The following is a 26,530-nucleotide window of genomic DNA, read 5'->3' on the forward strand; positions in this document are numbered from 1 at the left end:
GTGACGCTTATCTATACCCATTTGCTGTCTTCTCTACTGGCTACCAGGTAACTACAGAGGTGCATGTCAAGTGGCTAACCAGCTGTGTACCTGCTTGCTAACCTGTCCCAACGTATACAGGGAGGTTCCAGTCAGGCAGGTTCTCAACAATAACCCAGGAGCAGTGTGCAAGTACCCTCACCCCAGGGAGAGGGACTGAGCAGGCCTTGAGGCCACTCTGAGCTACAAAGAGGATCACGACACGATTTTGACACAGGGTTGCTTTTATTTCCACACCCAACCTGCGCAGAGGCCGTGCCACAACCTGAACAGGTGTGAGGGGCTGGGGTGCCTCCAGAGTTTCTGGCACAAGTAAGTGGTGGGTGTGCAGACTCCCTGATGGTCCCCAGGCCACACAACACTGGCCCAGCACACACAGGAACAGCAAGTCCGTGAATGGAAACCCCCTGAGCTGCAGGCGGAGGCTCTGGAAACCCCAGGGGCAGCAGCAGGAGTTAGAGGAGCCTCCAGGAGCACTGCAGTGAGGCCCCAATGCAGACACGGCTGATTAAAAACCCAAACAGGGCAAGGTGAGAGCAGAGGCTTGAGTGTCCCCGCTGTGGACCTGGGGCTGAAGGCACAGAGCTGTGTCGGGATGGAAGAACCCTGGGCGCACTCGCAGTCCAGAGCAAGAAAGCACAGGTGAGAGCCCAGCCAAGGCCCTGTGAAGAGTGGCCTCAGATCCTGGGCGCGGCACAGTGACACTGCAACAGATGAATCACCATTTAGTCAGACACAAAGCAAGGGAGCACACTCCAAGAGGCTTCGCTCATGCTCTCATGGTTCCTGAAGGAGCCCAGCACCAAGTACCACAGGCAGGCAGGCAGGCAGGCAGGCAGGCAGGCAGGCACTCACTCTACTCCTGTACTGTGGCCTGATCCTCCTTGCAACACCGCCCTCTGGAGATGGTCATGCCCACCCCTGCTGCTTCCCAAGCTCCCTACCACCCACAAGCGGCAGCACTGCCATCTTCCGGGGTGTCTTCTATGTTGTGGTCTAACAAGCAGCCAGAGGCTCATCAGCAGACCCCCATTCCCGTCTTCATGCTCACAGGTCTTACCACAGTGCTGAGGTCACTCCTGACTTCCCAGAGGAATGACCTCTTCAGTGACAAAAAACTCGATGGTCTCTTCCTCCCAGTCATCCACATTGCTGTCCAGCTCATCAGTGTCCACCCCTGAGAGGACAGACAGCACACTGACCCCTGGGACGTGGCTGCAAAGCCAGCTGCAGGGTTCTTGGAGGGACCAGTCCACTAGCAGACAAGCCCAGAAGCTTGGTTACCTCCTCGTAGTTCTAGACGCTCGTTCTTCTGCTTCATGTAGAGTTCCTGGGCCATTTTTCGGTATTGCCGGAAATCCTCCATCATGGTCCGCCTTCTTTCCACCAGTTCCTGTCAGGTAGGGAAGGTTGTAGGGCTAAGTAGGACATTCTTGCTCAACGACAATGACCCCGCCATATCTAGCAACCACTGGTGACATCAGGAAGATGTCAGTGCTTGTGTGCTGGGCAAGTCTTCCACAGAACCTCCTGTAAGCGGGACCCTTGGTTCTCTTCCTAATCATATTCCCCCTGCTTCAAGCAAGGGGAACAAAGCAGGTCAGGCTCCTGATTCTCTTCTCACTAGTGCCCAGGGCAGACAGAGCTGGGCTCCCGTGAGCATCCGTGTACGCTCACCTTTGAAGCTTTGGACTGGCTCAAGCGATCCTTCTGCTCAAAGATCTTGGAGTATTTCTTCAGATCCTTTTTAATTTGCTGAAACCAAGACAAGTCTCTTAGGATTGAGCCTTCAAAGTGAGATCACAAGTGCTGCCTTCAAAGATGCCAGTGTGCAGTGACAGCCTCCAGGACTAAGACGACTCAGCCCCAGGGCATCAGCATCCCCAGCTGTCGAGTCTCACTCACTTCATGGAGAGGATTCCTAGGGTGAGTCACTCCGAGCTCTGACCTATTCCATTAGGTAACCCCTTCTTAGCTCTTCCCATCCCATGGGAACTTGTCTATAGCCCGTCTGGCTTAGGCAGACTATCATGGGTTTTCTGAAGTGGGGAGGGGAAAAGGGAAGGGCAGAGGACATGGATAGTCATCAGAGTCTGGAAAGAACTCAGCATCCTCTTGCCTTAGCCTACTGGGATTACAGCACTGCCTAGGCTGACACGGCTTCAGGACAGGTCTCACTGGCCCTGTATCTCTTCAGAAACCGCTCCATGTCCTACCTCCACTCCCCACTGACTGGCCCTGTCCAGTCACAGGACAAATGCCTGGTTTCCTTCAGTGCCACAACTGTTCCTTTACCCCAACCAGACAGGGACCACAGACCTTTATCTGATCCTGGCTGAGGAGTGTTGGGGGCCTTGGTCTCCAGAGCAGCTGGCAGAAGCGGTCCTTGTTGTTCTTCTGGAGAAGGCGACCTTGGAAGGTCCACAGCCAGTAGGCATTGTCCACCTAGAGGGCAGTGGGGCCATCATGCAAATGTGCAAGGCCACCCTGGGATCTTTACTCTTAGCAGCCACAGCACCAACCTCTGGTAACCCAAGACACAGCACACTGGAGACAAAAACACCTGCACTTGGCTGTGTTTGCCTCCAGAAGGAAAGATGACCAGCAAATAATGAGGTAAGGATCCTGGGCCTGCTGATCACTGGTCTACAACAAGAAACTTCACAGCAGTGCCAATTGCAACACCAACAACCACAGCTTAGCTTTCCCCGTAAGACTCTTAACTGAGCTCTGCCTCAACTCAAATGCTGGGCTCCTTGCTGCCAACCAGCCGAGGAGCTTGTAAACTGAATGGAATAGAGGCTTTAAGACTCTCGCTTCCTCCCCTTTTTTGAGGGGGTGGGAGATGCTGGGATGAAACTCAGGCAGGCGCTCTGCACTGGCATTCCCAGTCCTACAGAGTGCTGACAAGTGTGGGGTGGGCCGTGCTGCACTGGTGTTTGGGACGGGTCCTAGACAGCACGTCCTGTAATGAACATAGAGAGTGCTTTTCCAGACACCACCCAAAGGCATCTGGGAAGGAGGGGGTCACATCTCATCAGCTGTAGCCCCCTGAGCTCGCAGGTTTTGTTTCATGGACTGGGTCGACTGTCTACCTATAATAAACACTGGAAGCAGTCTGCCCTCAGGACGCACAGTGGCCCATGCTCCAGCAGGCCCTGCCAAATAGACATGCCCAATGCTCTGGGGCAGCTGACCTTTCTCTCAGCAGTGAGTCTCTTGAGAAACTAAGCCACAAAGGTGTGTGAATAACGCCCTCACCCTGGAAGCCCTGGATACAACAATCCCACAGAAAACAGAGAGATTTCCTTCCCTGGGGGCCCAGCACCTGCCATCTCGTACCTTATGACTCCACCACGACACAGAGGTGACCACGTAACGGCCAGTTGGGTCCCACTCCACGTCGGAGGCCATGTAGTGCTCTGCAATGTTCATGACAGTGCAGTCTGAAGTGTCGACAAACGCCAAGGCACCGTTCATGCTGTGGGGTGACAGGGCAGCTGCATCCCACAATCCCCTGCACCCCGCTGAGAGTCCAATGCCCCTCACTGCAACTGAGTCACAGGGTTAGAGGACGGAGGACTCTGCTGGGGTGTGGTTAGCTCCCTGAGCCTCGGCCCTATCGCCCTCACGGTCCTGACAGATTTCCTAAGGCCATTCTGAGGCTGGGATCGGGACATGGATGGCAGACACACTGCTCTGTGGCATCTAGAGAAGAGGTTGCCTGTGGAAGTTCCCACAGTGGGAGCAAGCCACAGCAGCCCTTCCCAGAGGACAAGGCTGGACTTGCCCACTACTCCTATGTGCTCAGATGGAATGCAGGGGAACAAGAGAAAGGCACCCCAACCACAGAGGAGCAAGACAGCCTCCAGCTAAGCACCCGTCCCACTGGAAGATGCAGGACTCACAGGAGGGGTACAAGACTATGACCACAGAGGACGCGTCATCTGCAAGTCACTACTTCAGTCAGTCTGCTGTGGCCGGAGGCTCAGCTGTGGTAACTATCTAGCGCGATGATAACGCTCCATCTCAACACAAACCCTCAGGAGCAGGGTATTGCCACAGTGGGCTGGGCTCCGCTCACCTCCTAAGCCCAGCCAGCACCACGAACTGCCCCTGGGGACTCCAGAAGATGGTGTTGGCTTGCTGCTTGTCAAACATCTCTGCAAGGAAAACAAGTACCTGTGAGGGACTGTGCCAGTGCCCCTCCAGCTAAGACAGTGCCTCTCGTGAGGAGAGCTGGCAGAGACAAAGTCCACATACAATTCCAGCACAAACCCACTGGGCACTTTGGGAGAACTATTTCAAAACCATTCCCCCATTCAGTCATACCTAAAGCCACGATGCATGCTTCTGGGTGGTGATACTGGCTATTATGGAAGTCTAGTGGATACTATTTTCAACTTCACATGCAAAGAATGCACCGACAGCAAACACAGTGACTCATCTCGGGAGTCCTCGGTGTCTACCCAACAACACCAAGGGCCAAGCTACCAAAGTCACCTTCTTTCAGTGTGCTCCCAGAACATCAAGCAAGCCTTCCCAGTCATCCTGACTCTGGTGAAACTGACAAAGCAAATGAGTGACATCCCAGGTCACCCCTAGCCTCTCTCGGCCAGCCATCTGTCTGCATAACAGGCCATTAATAACAGGGTGTATCCTTGGCCACAGGACTCAGGAGTAAGAGGGGGTAAAGTTTTAGCAAAACAGCCATCTTTCCCTATTGGAGAGGGGGGCAGGGGATGGGGTGAGAAAAGTCTCACATTCACAGAGAGCTGCAGGACAAATGTACCATCTGGCCCCAATGCACAGGAGCACTGACTGACCCTGGTGGAGAGCTTACAGCCCAAAAAGAGATGACTGACAGACATTCAGGGAATAAATGACCCCTTTCCTGGTGTCTGTTATGATGGGACAGAAGCCCGTCTGCAATTGTCTACCTTTTACATATCCAAGACAATCAACAACACGATGAACTTTACAACAGTCAACTGATCCTGCCACAAATGCTTAGACCCCGGTGATGGGAAAGCACAGTGTCTACAGAAGGTCCCAAGTCCAAGAAGACCCCGGTGTGACGGCTAGGGTGGAGGGAATAGCTGGCTTCCTATAAAGAACTTATGGAACACAGCCTGGGGCAAGCCTGCAGATCCATCCCAGCTCGGCTCGTCCTGAGCTCTAAACCTGCTGTGGGGCCGTCATGACACAAAGTCAAGTGTAAGCAGCAGCCCATTGGGAGTCTAAGCAGGGCCACACGCTGCCCCCATGCCAAAGGGGAGTGTCTTTTAAGGGAGCACTGTTGCACGAATGGGAATGAGAGCACGCCCCTTCCTGCTGGAGCCATGGAGGACCTGAGGGCTAAGCCAGGCAGGGGGCAGTAATGGCAGACTTAAAACTGAAGAAATCGGATTTAGAAAGAAGTGTGGGCTCCCTCTGTCCCGAGTCACCCCAACCTCAGCATCCAGCTATCATCTGACGCACAGCTGGAATGCCGGCCTCTGAGCTCTGTAGAGGGAGCATGAGGGCAGACTACTTACTAATGAGTTCAATTTTCCCATTGCTCTTCACGTGGTAAAAGGAGACAGATATCCGAGGGGCCTCACCGTGAAGCACAGCAAACTTGCTGCCATTGGGTTCCCAGGCAAAGGCTATGATGGTTTCTACAATCAACAGCAAAGAGAAGTCAGTTGCTGTAATACTTCCTATCAACATCTCATAGTCTAAGATCTTCATTTACCTGGAGACAAGCACTCTAACCCACTAACTAACCCACTAACCCAGATCAACAGACATCAAAAGCAAAGAAAAGTCAGCAGAGCTGAGAAGCAGGTGGTTTAATCTGATTGGGATGCTGTGTTAATAACAAGCCCAGGCCAGGCTAGAACTTGGCCTCTTCAAGCCCCAGCCTCCTGAAGCTAAGATCACAGGCAGGTGCCACCACACTGTCTCTCCTTAACTGACTTAGGGACTTAACAACTTAGGTGTGATCTTCTATAGTCACACACAACGAAAGGCACAGGTACTTTACTAGACAAAGGCTGGACAGTGACTACTCCAGTAAAGGAGGGAAGTTAGCTCTGTAAAGTCCAGCAACCTTTCTTTATGTTGCCAGGCAGTGGTGGCCCTCGCTCGCCTTTGATCCCAGCACTTGGGAGACAGAGGCAGGGGGATTCCAATACTTGGAAGGCAGAGGCAGGTGGATCTCTATGAATTCCAGACACAGAAGGATACAAAGTGAGATCCTGTCTCAAAACATCCCACTTCAAAAACATTTTTTTCCAGAGAGAAAAAGGAAAGGCAGGCCAAGCCTGGCGGCACAGGCCTCTAACTGCAGGACTGGAGAGGCCAGGGCAGAGAGACTGGCATTCAAGAGCAGATGGGCTATAGAATGGATCTCTAGTTCACAGAAACAAACAAAAAAATCAGTCCTAAGTGCAACCAGCTAGAAGCTCATCAAACACTCCAGGCATGGTGGTGTGCCCTGTAGCCCTGTGGTGGGCAAGAAGGCAGACAGGAGAGCCCTGTGGCTGCTCTTGCCGAGACCCCACTTCAGCACACTGCTCTGAGAAGCTGGACAAGACAAAGGCACGGAAGGTCCTTCCTGCTTACCTTTCATCTCAACAACATCAACAGGTACCTGCTTCTCCCTCATTCGGAAGATTTCAAAATTTGTGACAACTCCCTGTTGACAAAAGTAAAAAAGGAAGGGGTAACATTCTGGAAGGTGAAGGCAAGAAGCGGGTTGGGGTACTAGGGGTGTGTGTGTGTGTGTGTGTGTGTGTGTGTGTGTGTGTGTTAACAACTGACGATCAGATAGAAGATGGCACTCACCCACCAGCACGTCCACAGCCCTGCTGTGGTGCTGAGGCTGGCATGACAGCATAGACCAAATACATCTACCAGAGTTCTCAGGGGCCCTGCAGTCCAGAGGGGACGAAGGCATTCCAACAGCAGACTCAGTAACTAACTACTCCCCCGCCAGTTAGTGTGTGTACATTAACATGTAGATGCATGTGTGTGTTGGAATACTAGTCAACCATGAAAAAGAATAGAATGAAATGCTGACACATGCTACAATATAGAAGGGGGTTGTAAAAAAAAAAAAAAAAAAAAGTGATGTCAGAGAGGCTGGACACAAAGGGCCACAAACTGCAGGGAAATGTTCCTAACAGAAACAGACAGACAGAAAGCAGACGGAGAGACCGAGGCTGTCAGGAGTGAAGGGAGGGCTGGAGGCATAGTTCAACAGAACATTTGACCAGCACTCAGAGGGTTGCCTGAATATGACACCGGCACAGGGACAAAAAATAAAAAGGCAGACCAAAGAGCAGTGTAAAACCAGAGAAATGGGGAGTGTTAACTGGTGTGTAGCTTAGCATGCACAGTGGCACATCTGTGTGACCTGCTCAACATACCAAAAGTCATAGAGATAGCTCTCCACTTAAAAATGGTTTTGGTGTACAAATTACATCTCAAGAAAAATTAGTTGGGACAGGCTTGGTGGTTCATGCCTATAATACAGCACTCAAGAGGCTAAAGCAAGAAAATCACTGAGTTCACAGATACCCAGAACCAAAAACTGAGACCCTGTCTCAAAAAAAAAAAAAAGAAGAGATGACTGCGGTTAAGAGCACTGACTGCTCTTCCAGAGGTCCTGAGTTCAATTCCCAGCAACCACATGGTGGGATGGCTCACAACCATCTGTAATGGGATCCAATGCCCTCTTCTGGTGTGTGTCTGAAGACAGCTACAGTGTACTCATATAAAATAAATAAATAAAAAAGCAAAGCAAAGCTTGGATCTCACTGTGTGGTCCTGGATAGTCTGGAATTTGCTATGTAGACCAGGTTGGTCTCAAATTTGGAGATCTGACTGCCCCATGCCTCCTGAGTGCTAGGGTTTAAAAGCAAGCACACCATGCCTAGACAGTGGTTTTTTTTTGCCTTTTTTGTTTGTTTGTTTTTTTTGTTTTTTTGATGAAGAAAACATTAAATTACATAAACAGAAACATCTGTGTGCAGAGCTGTGTGAAGTCCACCTGACTACCAGAAAAACAATAAATCCCTTTTAGCTTCTAGTAAGAGTGACTGAGCATCTATAGGTGGTATTATTGTATTATTCTGTGAGCTCAGAACTACAAGAGGTGATCAACCCTAAAGGGGGTAAGAAGACAGGATCAACTGGCCTCCAAGTTCTGGTAAAATGCTATGTCCAGACTGAGTCTCACATCACTAGTTAGATACAGCTTCTCAAACGCTGAATTACAACTCCATGTGAGACAGACAGAGACAGAGACAGACAGACAGACACACACACACACACACACACACACACACACACACACACACACACACACACACTCTCAGCCCCAAAGACACAGTAGCCTTGTGTGTTTGCAGCACTCGCCCACGCTGAGGCATCATGAACATCCCTGCAGCTGTGGTCTAGACTGCCACCATGCTGAAGCTGCCTCAAACACAGACTCACACTGTTACAAGTTACAAACTATATTGTCTCTAATTGTACTTAAAATGTATTTCTTACAAAAACTTAATGGTTTAACTATAGAAAACAAAGGACTGTTACTTTCCATCATTCTCTGGCAAGTATTAAATTAGTAGCATCTCTGAATTATATTGTGTTAGAATACTTGTTTTGAAAAAAAAAATCCTGTTTGAGTTGCTGACCTGAGGTTCGTTTTTAAAAAAAAATGTTCAATGAATTCTACAAATTTCTAACAAGTTTGGAAACTGTCCTAAACATGCTATGTCTGCCCTTTTGTATACTGGTTTACATGAAACATTCTCAGCACTGACAATTAAACAATCCAAAATATCCATTAACTCTGAAAAACACTGCACAGTACCAAAAATCAGGCCAAAGTTAAACTCTTTGTGTTAAACAAGCACAGGGGCCGGATAGGGACGGAGCACTTGTTGCTCTTGAAGATGACCTGGGTCAACTCCCAGCACTCAAACTGCAGCCCACCATTGTCTGTAGCTCAGGTTCAGGGGATCAAATGCCCTTTTCTGGCCTCCAAAAGCACTGCACACACAGACACACATGCATCTATAATCATCAGTTTATGCTGGGTTTGTAAACCTATTCTGTGCTTACAAATCTGGGGACTAAAGTTTCTCAGGTGAAAAGCAATTATTAAAGTCACAGTTAAGAAGCCCTCAATGAAGCCTGGTGGTAATCCCAGCACTCAAGAGGCAGAGGCAGGCAGATCTCTAGTGTTTGGCCAGCCTGGTCTACAGCGTGGGTTCCAGGATAGGCAGGGCTACCAAGAGAAACCCTGTCTTGAAAAACCAAAACCTAACAAAGAAGCTTTCCGGCAGAATTCATCTTGAGACTCCTTCACCATGACCAGACAGTCAACAGTTTTAGCCAGGCAAGGAGGGTGCCTACCTTACAGTCTACACAGTAAGCCACTGGTTAACATCGCCTGACAGCACGCCTGACAAACAACTGCACAGTTGGAGCCGCTGCAGGAGATCTGAATTAGGTCACTAGCACGCCACCAAGCAGCTCACAACCGACTGTAACTGCAACTCGAGGAAATGTGCAGCTCTGCACACATGTGGCCCTCATGCACGTGCACACACACACACACACACAGAAGTCAGAAACACATCCTCAGAAGCAGCGGCGGTTCATTCAGAAGCGGCTCCCACACAAGCACTCACCTGGGTGCCTTTTGGAGTCCTGTCCACTTTTACACACAGGTAATCTCCATTTTTCTGCCAGTGCAGCTTGCAATCAACCACATTGAACAAATTCCTCACTCGGATCTCCTGTCTGGTGGGGAGCTGCATCAGGGTCACTCTGGCTGGAATATCTTTGTCTTCTGGCACCCAGAAGGCAATGATGTTACCACCCGGAGACCAAGAAAAGTCTCTGCAGGACAAAGGAATAAAAGCTTATCAAAGAACAGATGGTTATAGGATCAAGAAGAAGAGAGATGACCAAATTTACTCTTAAAAGCTCTATCTGGCATCCTGCCCAGTACCTGCTAGGCTCTGAGCCTGCTGCACACCAGCCATGTGTTAGCCTCTGTACAGTGCAGCCTGCAGACCTCACGACCCTGGAGTGTGATCACCCTGCTGTGACAGCAAGGCAACAGACAAAGGCATGCTGCAGCTCACTGCACCCACCTCCCAGTGCGGCCAGCCTTGCTCTTTACAAATGTACTTCAGCTGGTGGCTCTAGCTGCAGGGTGTCTAGAGGTCAACCAAGGTGTCAAAGGGGAGGACTGCAAGTCAGACGTGGAAGACAGGACAGGTGAACAGTCTCTACTAATTGCTCTGCAGGGCAGACAGTGCGGCAGGTCGACTGTGGGACCACATGGAAAGCCACCAGTCCAGCATATTCCTGTCTTCTATTGTTGCTGTTGAGATGGCCTGTTGCCTAGACTGGTCTCAAACTTGCAGACTTAGACCACTCCCCCTCCTGACCCTCCTGACCAGCTCAAGTGTAGAAGCCCACCACCACATCCAAATCTGGTGTTGAATCTGTTGCAGATCAGTGCATGCCCTGGTTTTAGTTTTTGTTAAAAGTCCAAATGATATCCAGGAGTGAAAAACACAAAAGGAAGGCATGCCAATGTCCTCTGGGCCAATAAGCATTTGCCACCCCAGGACTAACCAGCTCCAAATGACTTCAGATAAACAAGCGTGTGTCTGCTCATCTACGAGAGGGAGGGGACGAGCCACCGCTCAAGTCCCCACACAGCCCCTACTCTAGCTGGGCAAGGCTCTCTGACCTTAGTGCTTACTTCTGTGGTCTCTTCTCTGAGCAGGAGCCACTGCAGCACCCCAATGTTTGCAGAAACAAGAAGCAAATGCTTTTTCTAACTGCTTAAGAACTGAGTGCTATGAGCTGGAGAGATGGCTCAGTGGTTAAGAGCACTGACTGGTCTTCCAGGGGTCTTGAGTTGAATTCCCAGAAACCACATGGTGGCTCACAACATCTGTAATGGGATCTGGTACACTCTTCTGGTGTGTCTGCAAACAACTACAGTGTACTCACATACATGAAATAAATAAATCTTTAAAACAAAACAAAAAAAACCCTAGCTAGCAGGATGTGGTAGTATATGCCTGTAATACCAGCCTGTGGGAAAATAGGGAGTTCAAGTGTATACTCTGATACTGAGAAAATTCCAAGCTATATTTGAGATTCTTTTCTTAAAATAATAATAATTAAAAAAAAAAGAAAAAAGAAAACCCTGGCCAGGTGGTGGTGGCACACACTTTTAATCCTAGCACTCAGGAGACAAGAGGCAGGTGGGTCTCTATATGTTTGAGGCCAGCTTGGTCTACAGTGTGAGTTCCAAGACAGCCAAGGCTATACAGAAAAGACCTATCTCTAATAAACACCCTGTTACAATGACCTGAAAGTCTGTTCATGTGCTCCTCAAATGCACTGGGAGGTGGTGGCCACAGGTGAGGCCCTTGTAAGGTAATCAGTCTTAAGGAAAGTGGGGATCCAGTAAATGGTTTTTTTGTTTGTTTGCTTTTGTTTTTTGTTTAAAAAAAAATAGACAGGGCTTCTCTGTGTACAGCCTGGGCTGTCCTGGAACTTGCTCTGTAGACCAGGCTGGCCTTGGACTCACAGAGATTGTCTGTCTCTGCCTCCCAGTGCTGGGATTAAAGGCCTGTGCCACCATACCCTGCAAACAAATGCCTTTTAAAGTCGTTAGACAGCTGTTCCTTCTAATGGGGGGGGGGGGAGAGAGACAGAGAGAGAGACAGAGACCATCCACTCAAGAGAAAGCTCCCACCAGCTCACCTGGACTTCTAGTTTTAAGAGGGAAAGACTGACATTTCTGCTGTTTAAAGGTAACCACCCTATGTTGCTATAGTAACCAGAGCACACTGACGCTGACTTTACAGAAACATTCACTTACTTTATTCCAGAGATCTTCAAGCTCTTCTTGTCCAAAAGGCCCATGGACTGCCCGTGAGGGGAAGAGAAGATGGAGAGAAAACATAAAAATGAAAATCACAGCTCAGAAAGGTCAGGGCAGCATCAATTCTAGGTACCTCTTTTTTAAATTTATTCTGGAGAGGTGAGGGCATGTCACAGTACACATGTACAAGTCAGAAGACTGTGCACAAGCGAGTTCTCGCTTTCCATGGTGCAGAAGGGACTGAATTCTGGTTGTCAGGCTCGGCAACAAGTGCCTTCACCCACTGAGTCACCTCGCCAGCTCCCCTTCCCGTTTTAACGTGTAAGATTCTGCTCTATCTGGAGGCCACTACAAGCACGGAGGATAGGCGAGCAGCAGAGATTGCCAGCAGCAACACACAACTTCCAATCCGACTTCAGCCAGAGCCTGGGCAGGGAGTCCTGGCCTCCACCCAGCACAGCAAGGGATGGCCTTTATTACCAGTCTACAAAGCCCCACCCCATCACAGCACAATTAAGAGAAGCACTGACTATATCCACACTGGTATCTCCACACTAGATAGCAGCATGCACCCAACAGTCTGGTTAGCCTTCTGGAACACTTAAATAACCATGGGAGCTAGGCCACAGGTCCGTGACAGAGCAACTGCCTAGCATGCAAGATTCCAGTTCAATGCCCAGACTTCCACAAAGACGAAAAAACAGAACTCACAGGTGTTTCATAGATGCTAAGAGTATCAAGGGTCATTCTTGCAAAGAATTTGCCATCGTGACTCCACCTGAGGAGAAAAGAACTGTCAGGCTGCGCCGACAGAACAGAAGGCCACAGGAAGACCAGGGCTTTGGTCTACTCACTTGAAGATGGGCCAGTGGGCTGAGCTTTCACAGTGAAAACCTCTCTTCTTATGTCCTGTGAGGATGTCCCAGATGATGATGGCCTGAGGGTCATCCTGCGTGTCCATCAGTGGGCTGAAAGTCACCAGGTATCTGCAAGAGGGTCACTCAGTACAGCACTTCTTGGTGTGAGAATCCCATTTCCAGCACCCAGTGCTATGGTCACAGAAGCGATACACAGAATGCCACCAAGATGTGAAGCAGTCTTTCCACACTTACCATGACCCAAGATCAGTGGCTCGTCTCTCCCAAGCTGAGGGCAGCACAAGCATAACCAAGCACAAAGTACGTCACAGAACACTACAAAAGTCGCCTAGAATGCTGTCCCCACAAGTGGCCCCAAGCAAATCAAACAGCCCAACAAGTCTGCTGGAGTGGGCTGGTCTAGAGGGAGGAGGGACTGGGATTCTCTCAGGATGTGCTGATGTAATCAAGATTCATGAGAAAAAGAGAACAAATGGCAACATACAGTAGTTCTAAAGGAGTGTGCTTCGGGGACATTGGAAATTGGCTGACGGCGCTCATCTCTCAGTGGAGAAGCACTCTGTATTTGTCCCCACAAAGCAGATGTATCCTAAGGATATAGCCCTCACAGCAAGGGGCAGTGGAGAGGCCCAGCAAGCCAGAGAACATCAGCAAAAGGCCCTCCTGCTGCAGCATCAGGGCTGGCAAGATGAAATCCTGATCAGCAACATTACACCACACAAACTGCTGAAGCCTGTGACGAGTGAATCCCAACACTGCAATCTACAGAACCAAAGCACAGAGCACCCGACAGACAACAGGATAGCCTCATTTGTTCAAGAGGACAGATGCGTGAACAGACAGATCATAGCAGGGGTTGTGGTGCACTGTCCGAATCCCAGCACTTGGGGAATGAAGGCAGGAGGATCACGAGTTCAATGCCAGCTTCAGCTGTAGTGATTTGGGCCCAAGCCATGTATCAGAACAGAAAAAGCCACATCCTAGCCATGTTTCAACTGTGCCCCAGAACACAGGTGGACTGACCACTGTGGGAACTGTACAGGCTTCCCAAGAGCTGAAGGGACACGAGCCACCCAGGCGCAGGCAAAAGGCAGTCATCTCACACACCCACTTCTTTTTTAAAAGACATTGATTTCATATGTATGAGTGTTTGGCTTGCAAGCATGGCTGGTGCCCGCAGAGGTTAGAAGAAGGAGTTATGGATGGTTACAAGCCACTGTGTGGGTACTAGGAATGAAACCTGTGTTTCTACCGCAGAGCCATGTCTCCAGCCCCACACCCTCACTCTTCACACTGCTGCTGGAGAGGACTCTGGCACTGTGAGAGCAGCACACAGGGAGGCAAGGATGTGCCAGGTGAAGGGACGAGGGCTAAGGAAACGAGGGCTAGGGCCAAGCACACACCCATGGGTGACAACCTTTGTCTACAGGTAACCAGTATGTATTTCTGTTGTTTTGGGAAGCAGGGTCTCATGTAGACCAAGCTGGCCTTTAACTCCTGGCCCTCTGGCCTCTACTTCCCGAGGCTGAGGATCCAAGTGTGCCTCACAAAGTGTGGTGAGCAGCTTCCTCCAGTGTTCCTCTGGCTCCTTGTTCCAAGTCTCTGCTCCAAGACTAATTCAGACATGGGTCAGAAGCCCTGCTGAAACCTGTCTAGTCGCTGAACTAGAACAAGCAGTGATCGATCTGAGACATTATGGCACCAAGTATCAGTGCCAGCATAGAGTAGTATCTGGAACCAAGTATCAGTGCCAGCATAGAGTAGCATCACAGGAAGCACATGGCGGTTGCTAGGCAATGCACGCTCAGAGGTGAGCAACACATGCCGTCCACTTTATCAAGGGGGATGTTCCAGAACCTCACAGTTCCAGAACCTCACAGTACCCTGCCCAACGCATGTTTTTTTCCTACACGTACATATACACATCCACCCATAAAGTATACATTAAGAAGTATACATTAAGCACAGGTAAAGGCGGGCAAAGGTGGCGCACACTTTTAATCCCAGCACTTGGGAGGCAGAGGCAGGCGGATTTCTGAGTTCGAGAGTTCAAGAGTTCGAGGCCAGCCTGGTCTACAGAGTGAGTTCCAGGACAGCCAGGGCTACACAGAGAAACCCTGTCTCGAAAAACAAAAACAAACAAACAAAAAAAAACAAAAAACAGCAAGGTAAGAGACCAAAGACAACCGAACACAACCATGTGAACACACACTATAGTGAGTTCTGTCCGTGTGGTCTCTCTCCTGAAAGAGCCAAGACACAAGTTAACCTTCCTGCTTTGAGACTTGTGTCCCTGCAGCCCAGGAAGGTGAAGCCACAGTAAAGGAGTTATTGCTCCTCCAGCTGCTCAAGTTTGGGGCTAGGGACAATGCAGAGCCCCTGCCTGGGTCACTGCAGAAAGAAATCATCAAAGAAAACCTGGAATGCCCCCCGCGCCCCGCCCCCGCCCCCCGCACGGCTCTGGCAGTTTACACTGTCTGAGGAGGGGTAGAGGAACAGGGCCAAGTGCTGGCAGGAGAATCTCGGTAAACCACATCTCTTTTCTCTTTCTCCATTTGTTTGAGGCTTTTTTGAGACTAGGTCTCATGTAGCTTAACCTGGCCTCAGACTCACTATGAGCTCCAGGCTGGCTCTCACACCTCCTGGGATTTCTCCGTCAAGTCTGAAAGTAGAACAAATCTCCCGAGGAGGAGGCAAGCTGCAGTCACTCACCTTTCACACGGCGAGAAGTCGATGAGCTGCACTCCTTGGTGGCTGAACCTCTGTATCTGCTTGAACTTGTCCCCTCCCCAGAGGGCGATACCCCGCTGATGGAAAGTGGCCAGGTAGGTGCCCTTAGGGGACCAGCGCACATATGTCTCTGTCCATCTCTGTAAGAAGGCAGGAGCAATGTGAAAATGACAAAACGCCAAGCATGGCGGCCCCTCCTTCTACACTGCATCTTCTCATCTCTCAGAACCGTTTCCAAGCAGGTAAAGGAGTGACAGTTGTTCCCAGAGAGTGCCTCAGAGAACAAGAGCCTTCCCCTGCTCCTGCCCTAAGGGGACGGGAGGTCACGGCCAGCTGCTGCTACACACCGCTCTTTCTTCAATTGAGACGGGGTCCTTGACGTCGTTCCAGAAGATGGATGTCCGGTCTCCGCTCTCAAAAATCACACTATACTGATCTCTACACTCTGCCTCTTCCAGCCAGTAACGTAGATTGCCCTAAAAACAGTCAAAACCCAAGGACATTTTCATCAAAGAAAGCTTATCGATAACTATCATACTTAATGACAAATGACGAGTTCAACAGATATGGATGTTCAACAGATACAGACACCGTTTTACCTCAGTTACAAAATGTCTTCTGACTACAAAGGCAGACATTTTGTGAAAACATACCAGGTCTTTGAAAGGCTGCTTCTCTGGAATGTCCCACTCATCGCTGATGGTCATGTACCTGGAACAGAATGGGCACTGCTGAGCCACAGCTGCCCGGGACGAGGTGCACAGCCAGGCAGCCCCATACCCTCGCCACCTACCACGACGCTCAAAGCAAAAAACACGACATGCTCTTGCCTGGCCAACAGAAATCCATCACCTGCAAGGCCAGCAGCACCACCCACTGAGGAACTCCCCATCCCCGACAGGCACCAAACACAGATCTCAGGCTCCAACTCACTTATCAAAATCAGTAAAGAGGTTGACCCGGAACGTGTGCTGCTTGTCCAACTTATATCCATCTGCGTTCTTCACAGCATCCACAGCATGGGCGGGAGAGGCGTACTCCAGGAAGATGTACCTGCGTGAGAAGGCGAGCGGCTTGCACACACGCATCCTTCAGACTTACTGTGCACTGAGACCTTTCTCCATGAACAGAGGCATCTAGCTGTCCTGCGGCATCTCCAAGGCAGTCACACCAAGGACCAAAGAACAGTAATGTAGTCTCCTAAGGAATCTTAACAGATCTCAAGACTGTGACTTCATGGTTATAAATGACAGAAAGGCTAACAGAAATGGTCATTTCCTTGTGACAGTCCAGTGCTGCACACGTCAAAACCTAGGAAAGTGTCCACTTTCCATATGAAGCATTTCCAGCTAGCAATGACCTCATCAAGAGTCACCATTACTGAGCCTGGTCTACAGAGCTAGTTCCAGGAGAGTCAGGGCTACACAGAGAAACCCTGTCTCAAAAAAACACAAATAAATAACAACAAAAAAGTCACTAATACACATTTCCACACCATAGGAAATTTGCACAGGGTTTCAGGGGAAGCTTCATGATAGACAAACATCTAACAACTGTCCCGTCAACCAAATGGCTAGCAGCAGTTAAGAACACTGGGTATTCTGAGCCAGCTGGACAACTCCTTTAATCCCAGAGCTAAAAAACAGAGGCATGTAGAGCACTAAGTTCCAGGCCAGCCAAGGCTGCACAGGGACTCTGTCCCAACAGAACAAAACAGACCACTGGTTGCTCTTACAGAGGACACAGGTTCAATTCCCAGCACCCACTCACAAGGTGGTTCAAAACTGTCCTTAACTACAGTTCCAAGGGATCACATCCCTCCTGGCTTCTGAGAGGACCAGGCACACATGTGGTGCACACTTATACATGTAGGTAAAACATGCATACACATAAAACAATTAAAAACAAAACAACAAAATATAAAAAAACAGGGCAGTACTGCCTAGAGTCAATGACTCTTCCAAAAGTAACTTTGTAGATTGTCTTTAAAACTCTTAAGACAAGGTGGCATTTAAAGGGAGTCTGTCAACAATGGCAAGAGGCAAACAAACCCTACAAATCTGGCAGCAGCCACTGTGGATCATCCTGCCCTGTTCAGTTCGATGAGGGCAGTCTGTCCACTGTTCACGAACCTCAGTCCTGGAAGACAGCGAAGCCCAAAGCCTTTACAGAGGGTCTAGGCCTACTGTTGTGCTCAGCACCACAAACACAATGGAGGCCTAGACTCAAGCTCAGAAGACCTAATTTTGAACAGAAAAAACAAAACTGCAGGTCACACCTTAGGCTGCACCAAGATTTAGGTGACAGTAAGCAGGAAGGAAGTCCTAACTAAGCAGTGCTATGAGGTTTCACCTCTACTTCAGAAGTTAAAATGTTTTCAAAAGCATTTCCAGAGAAATCCCACAGGCAGATGCCCTTGCCGTCTGCCCACTCTCAAGTCAGTGGCATCTTTATTAGGATCTATCTTGGATAGTCTGCTGCATCTGTGGGGATCAGCTCTAGTGACCTGAGAACCAAAACTTCACTGGAGCGCGTCCTTCTGGGGCAGCCTAAACACATAACCCCCAAGTCCTCAGCGGCTGCTGCGGCAACTAGCGTGCTCACCCTTTCGTCTTTCCGTCCTCCTCGGGGTAATAGTCATTTATGATTTTTCCGAACTTGGAGAAGATCTTGTGGATGACATTTTTGAGTTTCTCAAGCCGGTCAGGTCCCACCTGAGGAACGTTGTCAACAACAATCACCGAGTCAATCCCGTCCGCTTCCTGAGGCCGATCCTTGAGTACATCACCAAGTAGTTCTGAAGGAGTAAAAGAAATGTCAAGTGGGTTCTATTTAAGGCAAGAAGCACTCACTCATTAGCCGGCAGGCTGCTCATTTCGAAGAGGCAGCTATTCCAAGTGGGTTAGTTCATCATCAACAAAGACACCAGGACTTGGCTTCCACAGGAAGACTGACCCTCACACTGCTTTTGATGAGAAGCAATCTCTAAATGTATCCAATTGTTGCCAGGGTGGTGCAAGCATGCAATCCCATCATTTTGAAGGTGGAGGAAGGTGCATGTAGATCTGAGTTCAAAGCCAGCTTGACCCTGCCTTAACCAGGTGGGAAGAACCCATTCCTGAAAATTACCCTCCATATTCCACACAAAAACAATAACCTTAAAAATTACAAAATACAACGAGCCACAAATATAACAATGCTAGCACCCCAACCTTACTCAGAAGTAGCCCTGGGTTCAATCTCCAACACTGCTGTAAAACCAAATGTAAAGACTGGCTCATCGAGTGAATTTCTCTGGCTACTGTCACGGTCCTTTTTATTCAATCTTTGCAGGTGTGGCCGCACACGCCTGAAACCCCAGCAGAATGCAGGAGAAGCTAGAGTTTAAGGTCATCTAAAGGCAAGGCCAGCCTCCTACCAGGCTACAGAAGATCTTAGCTAGGAAACTGAAGAGCAGGAGAGATGGCTCAGCATTAAGAACAGGTACCTCAGTTGGTGGTGGTGCTTTTAATCCCAGCACGTGGGAGGCAGAGGCAGGTGAATATGAGTTCAAGGCCACAGCCTGGTCTAGCAAGAAAAACCATGTTTGGAAAAACCAACTGTTCTGTTCCCTGCAGAGAACCTGAGTTCTGTTCCCAGCACCCAAGCTGGGCAGCTCACTCAACAGCTGTAACTCCAGTTCAAGGGGACTTAACACCTCTGGCCTTCAAGGGCTCCTGTGCACACATACACACTTAAAAAGAAAACAAATCCTTTAAAAAAAAAAAATAAGGAAAGAAACTTAGCATGCTAAGTACTCTAAATGTCAATACACGTCCTTTGCGCTGTTTCATTCTCTGAAGTGAAAGGTGGGGCTGGACAGAGGCTAAGTGGGGAAAGTCTTTGCTGCCCATAAGCCTATGTGCACGGTGGCCATGCCTCCAACCCCAGGGCTCGGACAGGCAGACCTCTGTGAATTCAAGGCCAGCCTCGTCTACAAAGTGAATTTTAGGACTGCCACAGCTACATAGTAAGATTCTGTCTCAAAAAAGCTACATCTATAATCCCAACGCTGTAAGGACAGAGACAGGAAGATCACTGGGGTTTGCTGCCCAACCAGTCTAGCTGAAATGGTGAGCTCCAGGTTCAATTAGAAACCTTATGTTAGGGGCTGGAGAGATGGCTCAGTGGTTAAGAGCACTAACTGCACTTCCAGAGGTCCTGAGTTCAAATCCCAGCAACCACATGGTGGCTCACAACCATCTGTAATGAGATCTGATGCCCTCTTCTGGTGTGTCTGAAGACAGCTACAGTGTATTCATATATAATAAATAAATAAATCTTAAAAAAAAAAAAAAAAGAAACCTTATGTTAGGGGCTGGAGAGATGGCTCAGTGGTTAAGTGCACTGACTGTTCTTCTAGAGGACCTGGGTTCAATTTCCAGCATCCACATGGAAGCTCACAAGGGTCTGTAACTCCAAGATCTGACAATGTCACCCAAATATACTTACAGATAAAACACCAATACACACTTAAAACATTTTTTATAGGGCAAAGGAGGGGGAAGCTGGGAAGTCATGGTGCACACCTTTAACCCCTGCACTCGAGGCAGAGGCAGGCTAATCTGAGTTGGAGGCCAGCTTGATGTACAGAATTCTACAGTTCCAAAAAAAAGGGGGTGAAGATCAACAGAAGAACACACCACACACAAACCTCAGGTTTCCATATGTACTTTCACAAATACAGTACATATACACAAAGAGAAAGGCCAGCTAAATCTAAGAATGCTCCCATGCTCCCAGGACCTAAGAAACCAGGGCAGAAAGACAGCCATTTCTAAGGCCATCCAGGTCTACACAAGAAGTTCAAGGCCAGCCTAGTGCATTCCAGAACAGCCAGAGAATCATAGTAAGACCCTGTCTCAAAAAGAAAAGATGGGGAGAGGATGGGAAGATGGCTCAGCAGTTAAGATCACTTGTGACTGATTCTTCCAGGACCAGAGTTCCTAGCATCCACATGGTGGTTCACAAACAGCTACAACCCCAGTTCCAGAGAATCCAATGCCCTCTTCTAGCCTCCAAAGGCAAATGCATACTGTGGTACACAGACATACATGCAGGCAAAACGCCATACATATAAAATAAGAAATAAGAGCTGGAGAGATGGCTCAGCCACTTTAGAATACTTGTTCTTGCAGAGGGCTAAGGCTCAATTCCCAGCCACCGGCAACTCTAGTTTCAAGGAATCTGATGTCGTCTTTTGATCTGCACAAATACAAGTCACACATGTGGTCTTTATATAAACGATTGTAGACAAACATATACAAAATAAAATGTAAAAAAAAAAAAGATGAGAATGCAAATAAAAAGTAATATATGTTTCAGCATATAGGCAATTTTGGGCAGAAGGAAGGTTCAGTGTGTAAGTACTTGTCACACAAGCCTGATGACTTGAGTGCAATCCCTGAAACCCACTGTGGAAGGAGAAAAATCAACTCCTGAACACTGTGACTGCCACACAAATGTCCAGCTCACCAAATGACTTTTTTAAAGGCCACTGTTGGAGGGCTGGGGGTATGGCTTGGTAGAATACTGGCTTGACATGCACCAGGTCCTGGGATCTACTACGGGGAGAAAAGCAATGCAACAGTCCTTTGCATTTCATGATGGCTAATTTTATGTCAACTTGACACAAGTAGAGTTATCTGGGAGAAGTAAACCTCACTTGAGAAAATGCCCCCACCAGGCTCACCTGTAGGCGTGTTTGTGGGTTAATTTCTTGACTGATGATTGGTATGAAAGAACCCAATTCACTGTGAGCAATGCCATCCCAGGCTGGTGTCCCTGGATGGTATAAGAAAGCAAGCTGAGCAAGCCATAATGAGCAAGCCAGTAGCAGCACACCTCCGTGGCCTCTACATCAGCTCCTGCCCCGACTTCCTTGAATGATGGACTGACTGTAAGTTGCTTCTGTCACAGAAACCTAATTAAGACACGTTTCAAAGATGCCAGAATCAAGAGCAGGCAAGGGGTGAGGAGTTAAGAGGCAGATTTTCAACATGGCAATGCCACACACCTCCACTACAGAAACTCTGGGTCCCTATAAAATCCTGCTCACCATACAATTAAAACAGCCTGCTAAGCTGGATCTAAACTTAACAAGATGTTTAAAAAAAAAAAAAAAAGCCCAGCTTCCATACAAACACAACTCCTTCCCAGGAGCTTAAAGCGTCTACCTAGCCTGTAATAATCTGCTGCTTCTGAGAAGGGCAGGGCAAAGTATCCTCATAATGCAACACATTGTTTCTTTTCATTTGTTTGGGTTTTTTACATTTTATTGTAAGGTGTATAAGTGTTTTGCCTTTGTGCATGTATGCGCACCACATGCATGCCTGGTACATGATCATCAGGTCCCTGAACTGGAGTTAGACTTGTGAGCCATCAAGTGGGACCTGGGAATCAAACTTAGGTTCTCTGAAAGAACATCAAGTGCTGGGCCATCTCTTCAGCCTCCTTCTATTTGGTTTTTGATATAGGGACCCATGTACCTCAGGCTGGCTTTGCACTTTCTACGTAGCAGGGACTAACCTCAAACCTCTACCTACCAAGTACAAAATGACTGGCATGCACACCACACTAGAGGAAACAACTTGTTCACAATCAGTAACAGAATAGGAGACATATGCTGACATGAAAAAGGACAAGGAGGCAAGATGGATTCCCCACTGCTCCTCCTGGTGAGAACCAAAAGGCTGTTTCTCTTCCCACCAGTGTGACACCCAGATGGCCTTAGAGTTCCACCTCTTAAGGACAGCTCCTCCTCATTACTGTTCCCGTCCCTGCATACACCGGACTGGCCCACTGCGCTCCTTGCAGACTTGATGGAGGCAGGCTGGCCTTGTAGTCACAGAGCCAGCATCCCCAGACTCCTGTAATCCCTAATTCTGGAAATAATCTACATGCTGGAATCTGTGAATTAAATGGGTTCCAGTAATTCTTTAACTACTCATCTTGCAGTAAACAGACCCACTGTTTCCCAGCACTTACAACCGATTTTAACTCTAACTCCAGTTCCAGGAGACCCAGTCAGCGGCCTCCATGGGCGACAGACACACATATGACATGGACAGACGTGGGAATGATCCTGTGCATGTAATAATTCTCATTAAAAACAAACAAACAAAACAGATCTTTGAAAAAGGGAAAAGATGGTGGTATGCATATGGGTTTAGTTCAAAAGATGCTTGCAGGGCAAGCAGCAGGACTTGAGTTAAGATCACTCCTGTGAGTTAGTGCCCACCTCAAAGAGCTGGCAGTGGTGCACAGCTGCAGTCCCAGTGCTGGAAAAGTGCAAGCAAGGACCTAAATGGCCAGCTAGTCTAGCCAACTGGTGAGGACAGGAAGCTTACCATGAGTTCTGGGAAAGCATAGGATACAGTGTGAGGTCCTGTCTAAAACCATGAAGTGACAGGGACAGTCCAGACCCCAAATATATAACCAAAGGAACCAAGGGTTCAAAAGGAGCATCAAAAAGTCAAAACTTAGGCTTTAGCACAGGGGAAACAGGTACACTGAGATCACTGGAGTCAGGTAAGAGTGGGAACCCAGAAACCCGATGTATCCAGAGAGTCTTCCTCAATGCTGAATGAAGCCTATAGATTCTTCCCAGGAGTTTATCTGCTTTTCACGCTAAGACATCTTTTACCTTAAGAAATACAATAAAACAAGCCAGGCATGGTGACTCACACCTCAAATCCTGGCAATCTTAAAAGTGGAGGCGTGGAGGCAGGAGGATCAGTTCAAAGACAGTTTCAGCTTCATAAAGAGCTGGCCAGCCTGACCTAGGCCAGACCCTGTCTTACAACAAAACAAAAACAACCGCAAACATAAAAAAGGATTAAGTCAAGCAACGGTGACATCAAACAGTAACCCTTTGAAACATTTAAGTTCTAAGTTGACAACTATATTGAAGGCGCTATACTTTCATGGTATATCATTGGTAGTTCAGAAGCATTGTCTGTATTGCTAGCACCACGGAAACTGAGGCAAAAGAATCAAGAGTTCAATTTCAGCCGATCTACACAGAGAAGCCCTCATTTAAAAAAAGAAAAAGTGGTGTTCTTGGGTCCTTTGCCCTTGGTATTTGCCACACCAACACATGAATGAACTGGCTCGTGTGCTTTCAGCCTGAAGTTGAAACTGCAGATGACACATGTTCTCAACTGTCAGAAAAGATTCCTGTGCAAGTAGGCAGAAAAAAATGCCTTCAAAAAGCCAGTCACATAGAAAAAAATCATGAAGTAAAGTGCCAAACGAACAATGTGAAAAAGCAATGTACAACACAAGAATGGTCCAGGGCACTGACCTAGGAAAAAGAGATAAAAAAGAGATTGCAGGAGGCAATCTGGCTGGGTCCGATGGCAAAGTCATACTATGGAAATCATTGGGAACACACTTCTACAGGGGGGAAGGCACCAGACTCTACACGACCCGTCCCTCCCTTTCGGCCCTGAGGAGTCCAGTTGATCAACACTGGAAACCTTGGCCGGGAAACTAGAATGCCCCCAAATATTTCAGGTCGTCCTGCCTTCCACCAATCCCCAGACGCCCGGTCTTCCCGCAGAAACGGACTCCCCAAATGGACCCCTACTGTAGAGGAAACAGGATCGTTACAACCAGGAGACCTCGCGCCCTCGACGACTGAAGTGGATACCCACACCGTGAACACAATCACGACGACAGCCCTTACCTTCCTCGCTCACGTCGTCTACGAAATCCTCGGGGTCGCTGAAGGAGGGCTCATCGGCCTCTCCGTTCTCCAGAGCCCGCGGCTCCGCCTCAGCCGCGCTCCCGTCGGACCCGCCCTCCTCCTCCGTTCCAGCCGAGGGGTGCCCCCGGGCCTGCTCTCCGCCGGCCTCCGCCTTCCCGGGAGCAGAGGGCTCCTGCGCCGAGGGCCGCTCCGCCGACTGCGGCGTGGGCGAGGCGGCCGGACTCGTCGCCGTTTCTTCTTCGGATTGGGCCGCCGGCTTGGCCCTCACCTCGGGCTCCGGTCCGGCCTCGGCGTCTTCCTCGGCGTCTTCCGCCCGCCCCACTTCGGACCCGCCAGACCCTGCCGCCTCGTCCGTCGGCGGCGACTCGGAAGCCGGCTGCTGCCTCGCGGGCTCGGCCCGCTCCTCGGCCGCCTCGGGCACCGCCACGTTCTCAGCGTCCTGCATGGGCCCGCGCTGCTTCTCACCCGGCTCGGCCGCCCTGCTTCCGACTCCCAGAAGTCACCGCGCGCCGCTAGCGCGGAGCCATGTGCGTGCCGCGAGTGGGTCGTACCAAGATCTAGCTCGGGGGAGGCACCCACGCCCTCATGCCTCACGGCCAGCCCGGGAAAACTCACATACACATAAGAAGCATCTAGAGACAATTATAACAGCGAGTTTCAAGACCTGTGAGTTTATATATAGCTAAAAAAGTTTTGTAAGGTAGCAAATAAAGTCACAAGGATATGTGCCTCCCCCATTCATAGTACGAAATAGTTGCGTCCAAGATGGCAGACTTTCTCCGCTTCTCCCGGCGGGCGCTACGGGAGGAGGACTGAACTATCTGGAGAGCACCAAGTAAACTCTCAAATCATTTATAACCCGCGGAGCTGTATGAAGACAAAATATGTGATCATAAAATAACGTCAAAATAACTTAAAGTTCCACATAGTATTCTTCGTAAGCCTTGCTTTTAATCAGACAGACTGCTTGAGTGACATGACTGGCTTCCCTCCCCCCCCGTAAGGGCTTGTATTTTAGACCCGTCCACTGACGGGACCAAAGAACGAAGGGTTCCAAAATTACGCGAGGAGTTCGCTGACCACCGGAGACCGCCAGCACACACAAAAATGACTGCCTGCATAATGCAGAATCGTGTGATGGGGGCTTTAGTCTCAATGGCTATCCTCACCGCAGCGGCTCGCAATCTAGCGTTGGCCCGCGAGATGAGAGTCACCGTGGTTCAGACCGCCGGTGACTGCCGTCTTCATTCGCGGGAGAATGCGATCACGTGGGCCAGCTTGGGGTAGACGGGGCAGAGCCTTACTGGAGAGACTAGGGGGACCCCGGGAGTGGTTGCCGGGAAAGATAAGTCAAGATTTTTGATGCCTCCAGCCCAAAGCTGCCCCTTATGGAACGTTTCTCTTAAGAGCTTAAGAACACTTTCGCTGAAGACCAATTTTGTCTCTCAGTACCCATATGGTGGCTTACAACCATCTCTTAACTGGAAAATGTCTTGTTTGTATGCTTATGAGTGGTCTGCCTGCAAGTCTGTCTGGCTTCCCTCCCCCGTAAGGGCTTGTATTTTAGACCCATCTACTGACCCGGCCAAAGAACGAAGGGTTCCAAAATTACGCGAGGAGCTGGCCGACAACTAGAGGCCGCCAACACACACACAAATGACTGCCTGCACAAGGCAGAACCATGTGTGCAGGCGGAGGCCGAAAGAGAGCATCGAATCACGTGTATAACTCCAGGACTGAAGTTATAGACAATTAGGAACCATCATATGGATGCTGGAAATTGAACCCAGGCCCTCTAGAAGAGCAGGCAGTGCTCTTAACAGTTGAGCCACCTCTCCAGCTGAGATTTCTAAGGAAAAAAAAAAAAAAAAAGCAAAACTTTTTTTTTTCTTAAAGGACCAGTTCGTTGGCCATAAAAGCATAGACTTGGAATTCCAGCACGGAGGAGATGAGGCAAAAAGATGAGTTTATGCTAGCCTGTGTGATATAAAGAACAGGTGGCCGGAGGCTGGTGGATACGTTAGTAACGGGCTGGCTGAGTATTTATGATCTACTCAGAAAACGATGAGTTACACAGCCGGCTCTTGCTGTTAATTCTGACAAATGAGTTCCATCTTGCAAACCCATATTGTGGTGGGTGAGAAGTGAGTGGGAGGTGGGGTAGCCTCTGATGTGATAGGCACACACTAAGTAAATGTACTTATTCGGTTTTTAATTAGC

The 26,530-nt window shown here is 49.1% G+C and overlaps 1 protein-coding gene across 1 annotated transcript; it reads right to left on the reverse strand.

Annotated features, from left to right (window-relative positions):
* Positions 1-245: 245 nt before the first annotated feature.
* Eif3b (eukaryotic translation initiation factor 3 subunit B) lies at positions 246-24,805 on the reverse strand. The gene is made up of 19 exons (XM_028756095.1): positions 24,290-24,805; positions 18,166-18,358; positions 16,495-16,614; positions 16,215-16,272; positions 15,909-16,037; positions 15,544-15,701; positions 12,808-12,939; positions 12,665-12,731; positions 11,951-11,997; positions 9,729-9,939; positions 6,649-6,721; positions 5,577-5,699; positions 4,124-4,202; positions 3,382-3,520; positions 2,359-2,484; positions 1,717-1,794; positions 1,324-1,432; positions 1,100-1,216; positions 246-743 (listed from the first exon to the last, which is right to left on the reverse strand). The coding sequence occupies exons 1-18, from the start codon at positions 24,753-24,755 to the stop codon at positions 1,113-1,115; spliced, it is 2,412 nt and encodes an 803-aa protein (XP_028611928.1). The 5' UTR covers positions 24,756-24,805; the 3' UTR covers positions 246-743; positions 1,100-1,112.
* Between the last annotated feature and the right edge of the window lie 1,725 nt (positions 24,806-26,530).

Source organism: Grammomys surdaster, unplaced genomic scaffold (genome assembly GCF_004785775.1).
Source record: "Grammomys surdaster isolate TR1022 unplaced genomic scaffold, NIH_TR_1.0 126109, whole genome shotgun sequence".
In the NCBI taxonomy this organism is placed as follows: domain Eukaryota; kingdom Metazoa; phylum Chordata; class Mammalia; order Rodentia; family Muridae; genus Grammomys; species Grammomys surdaster.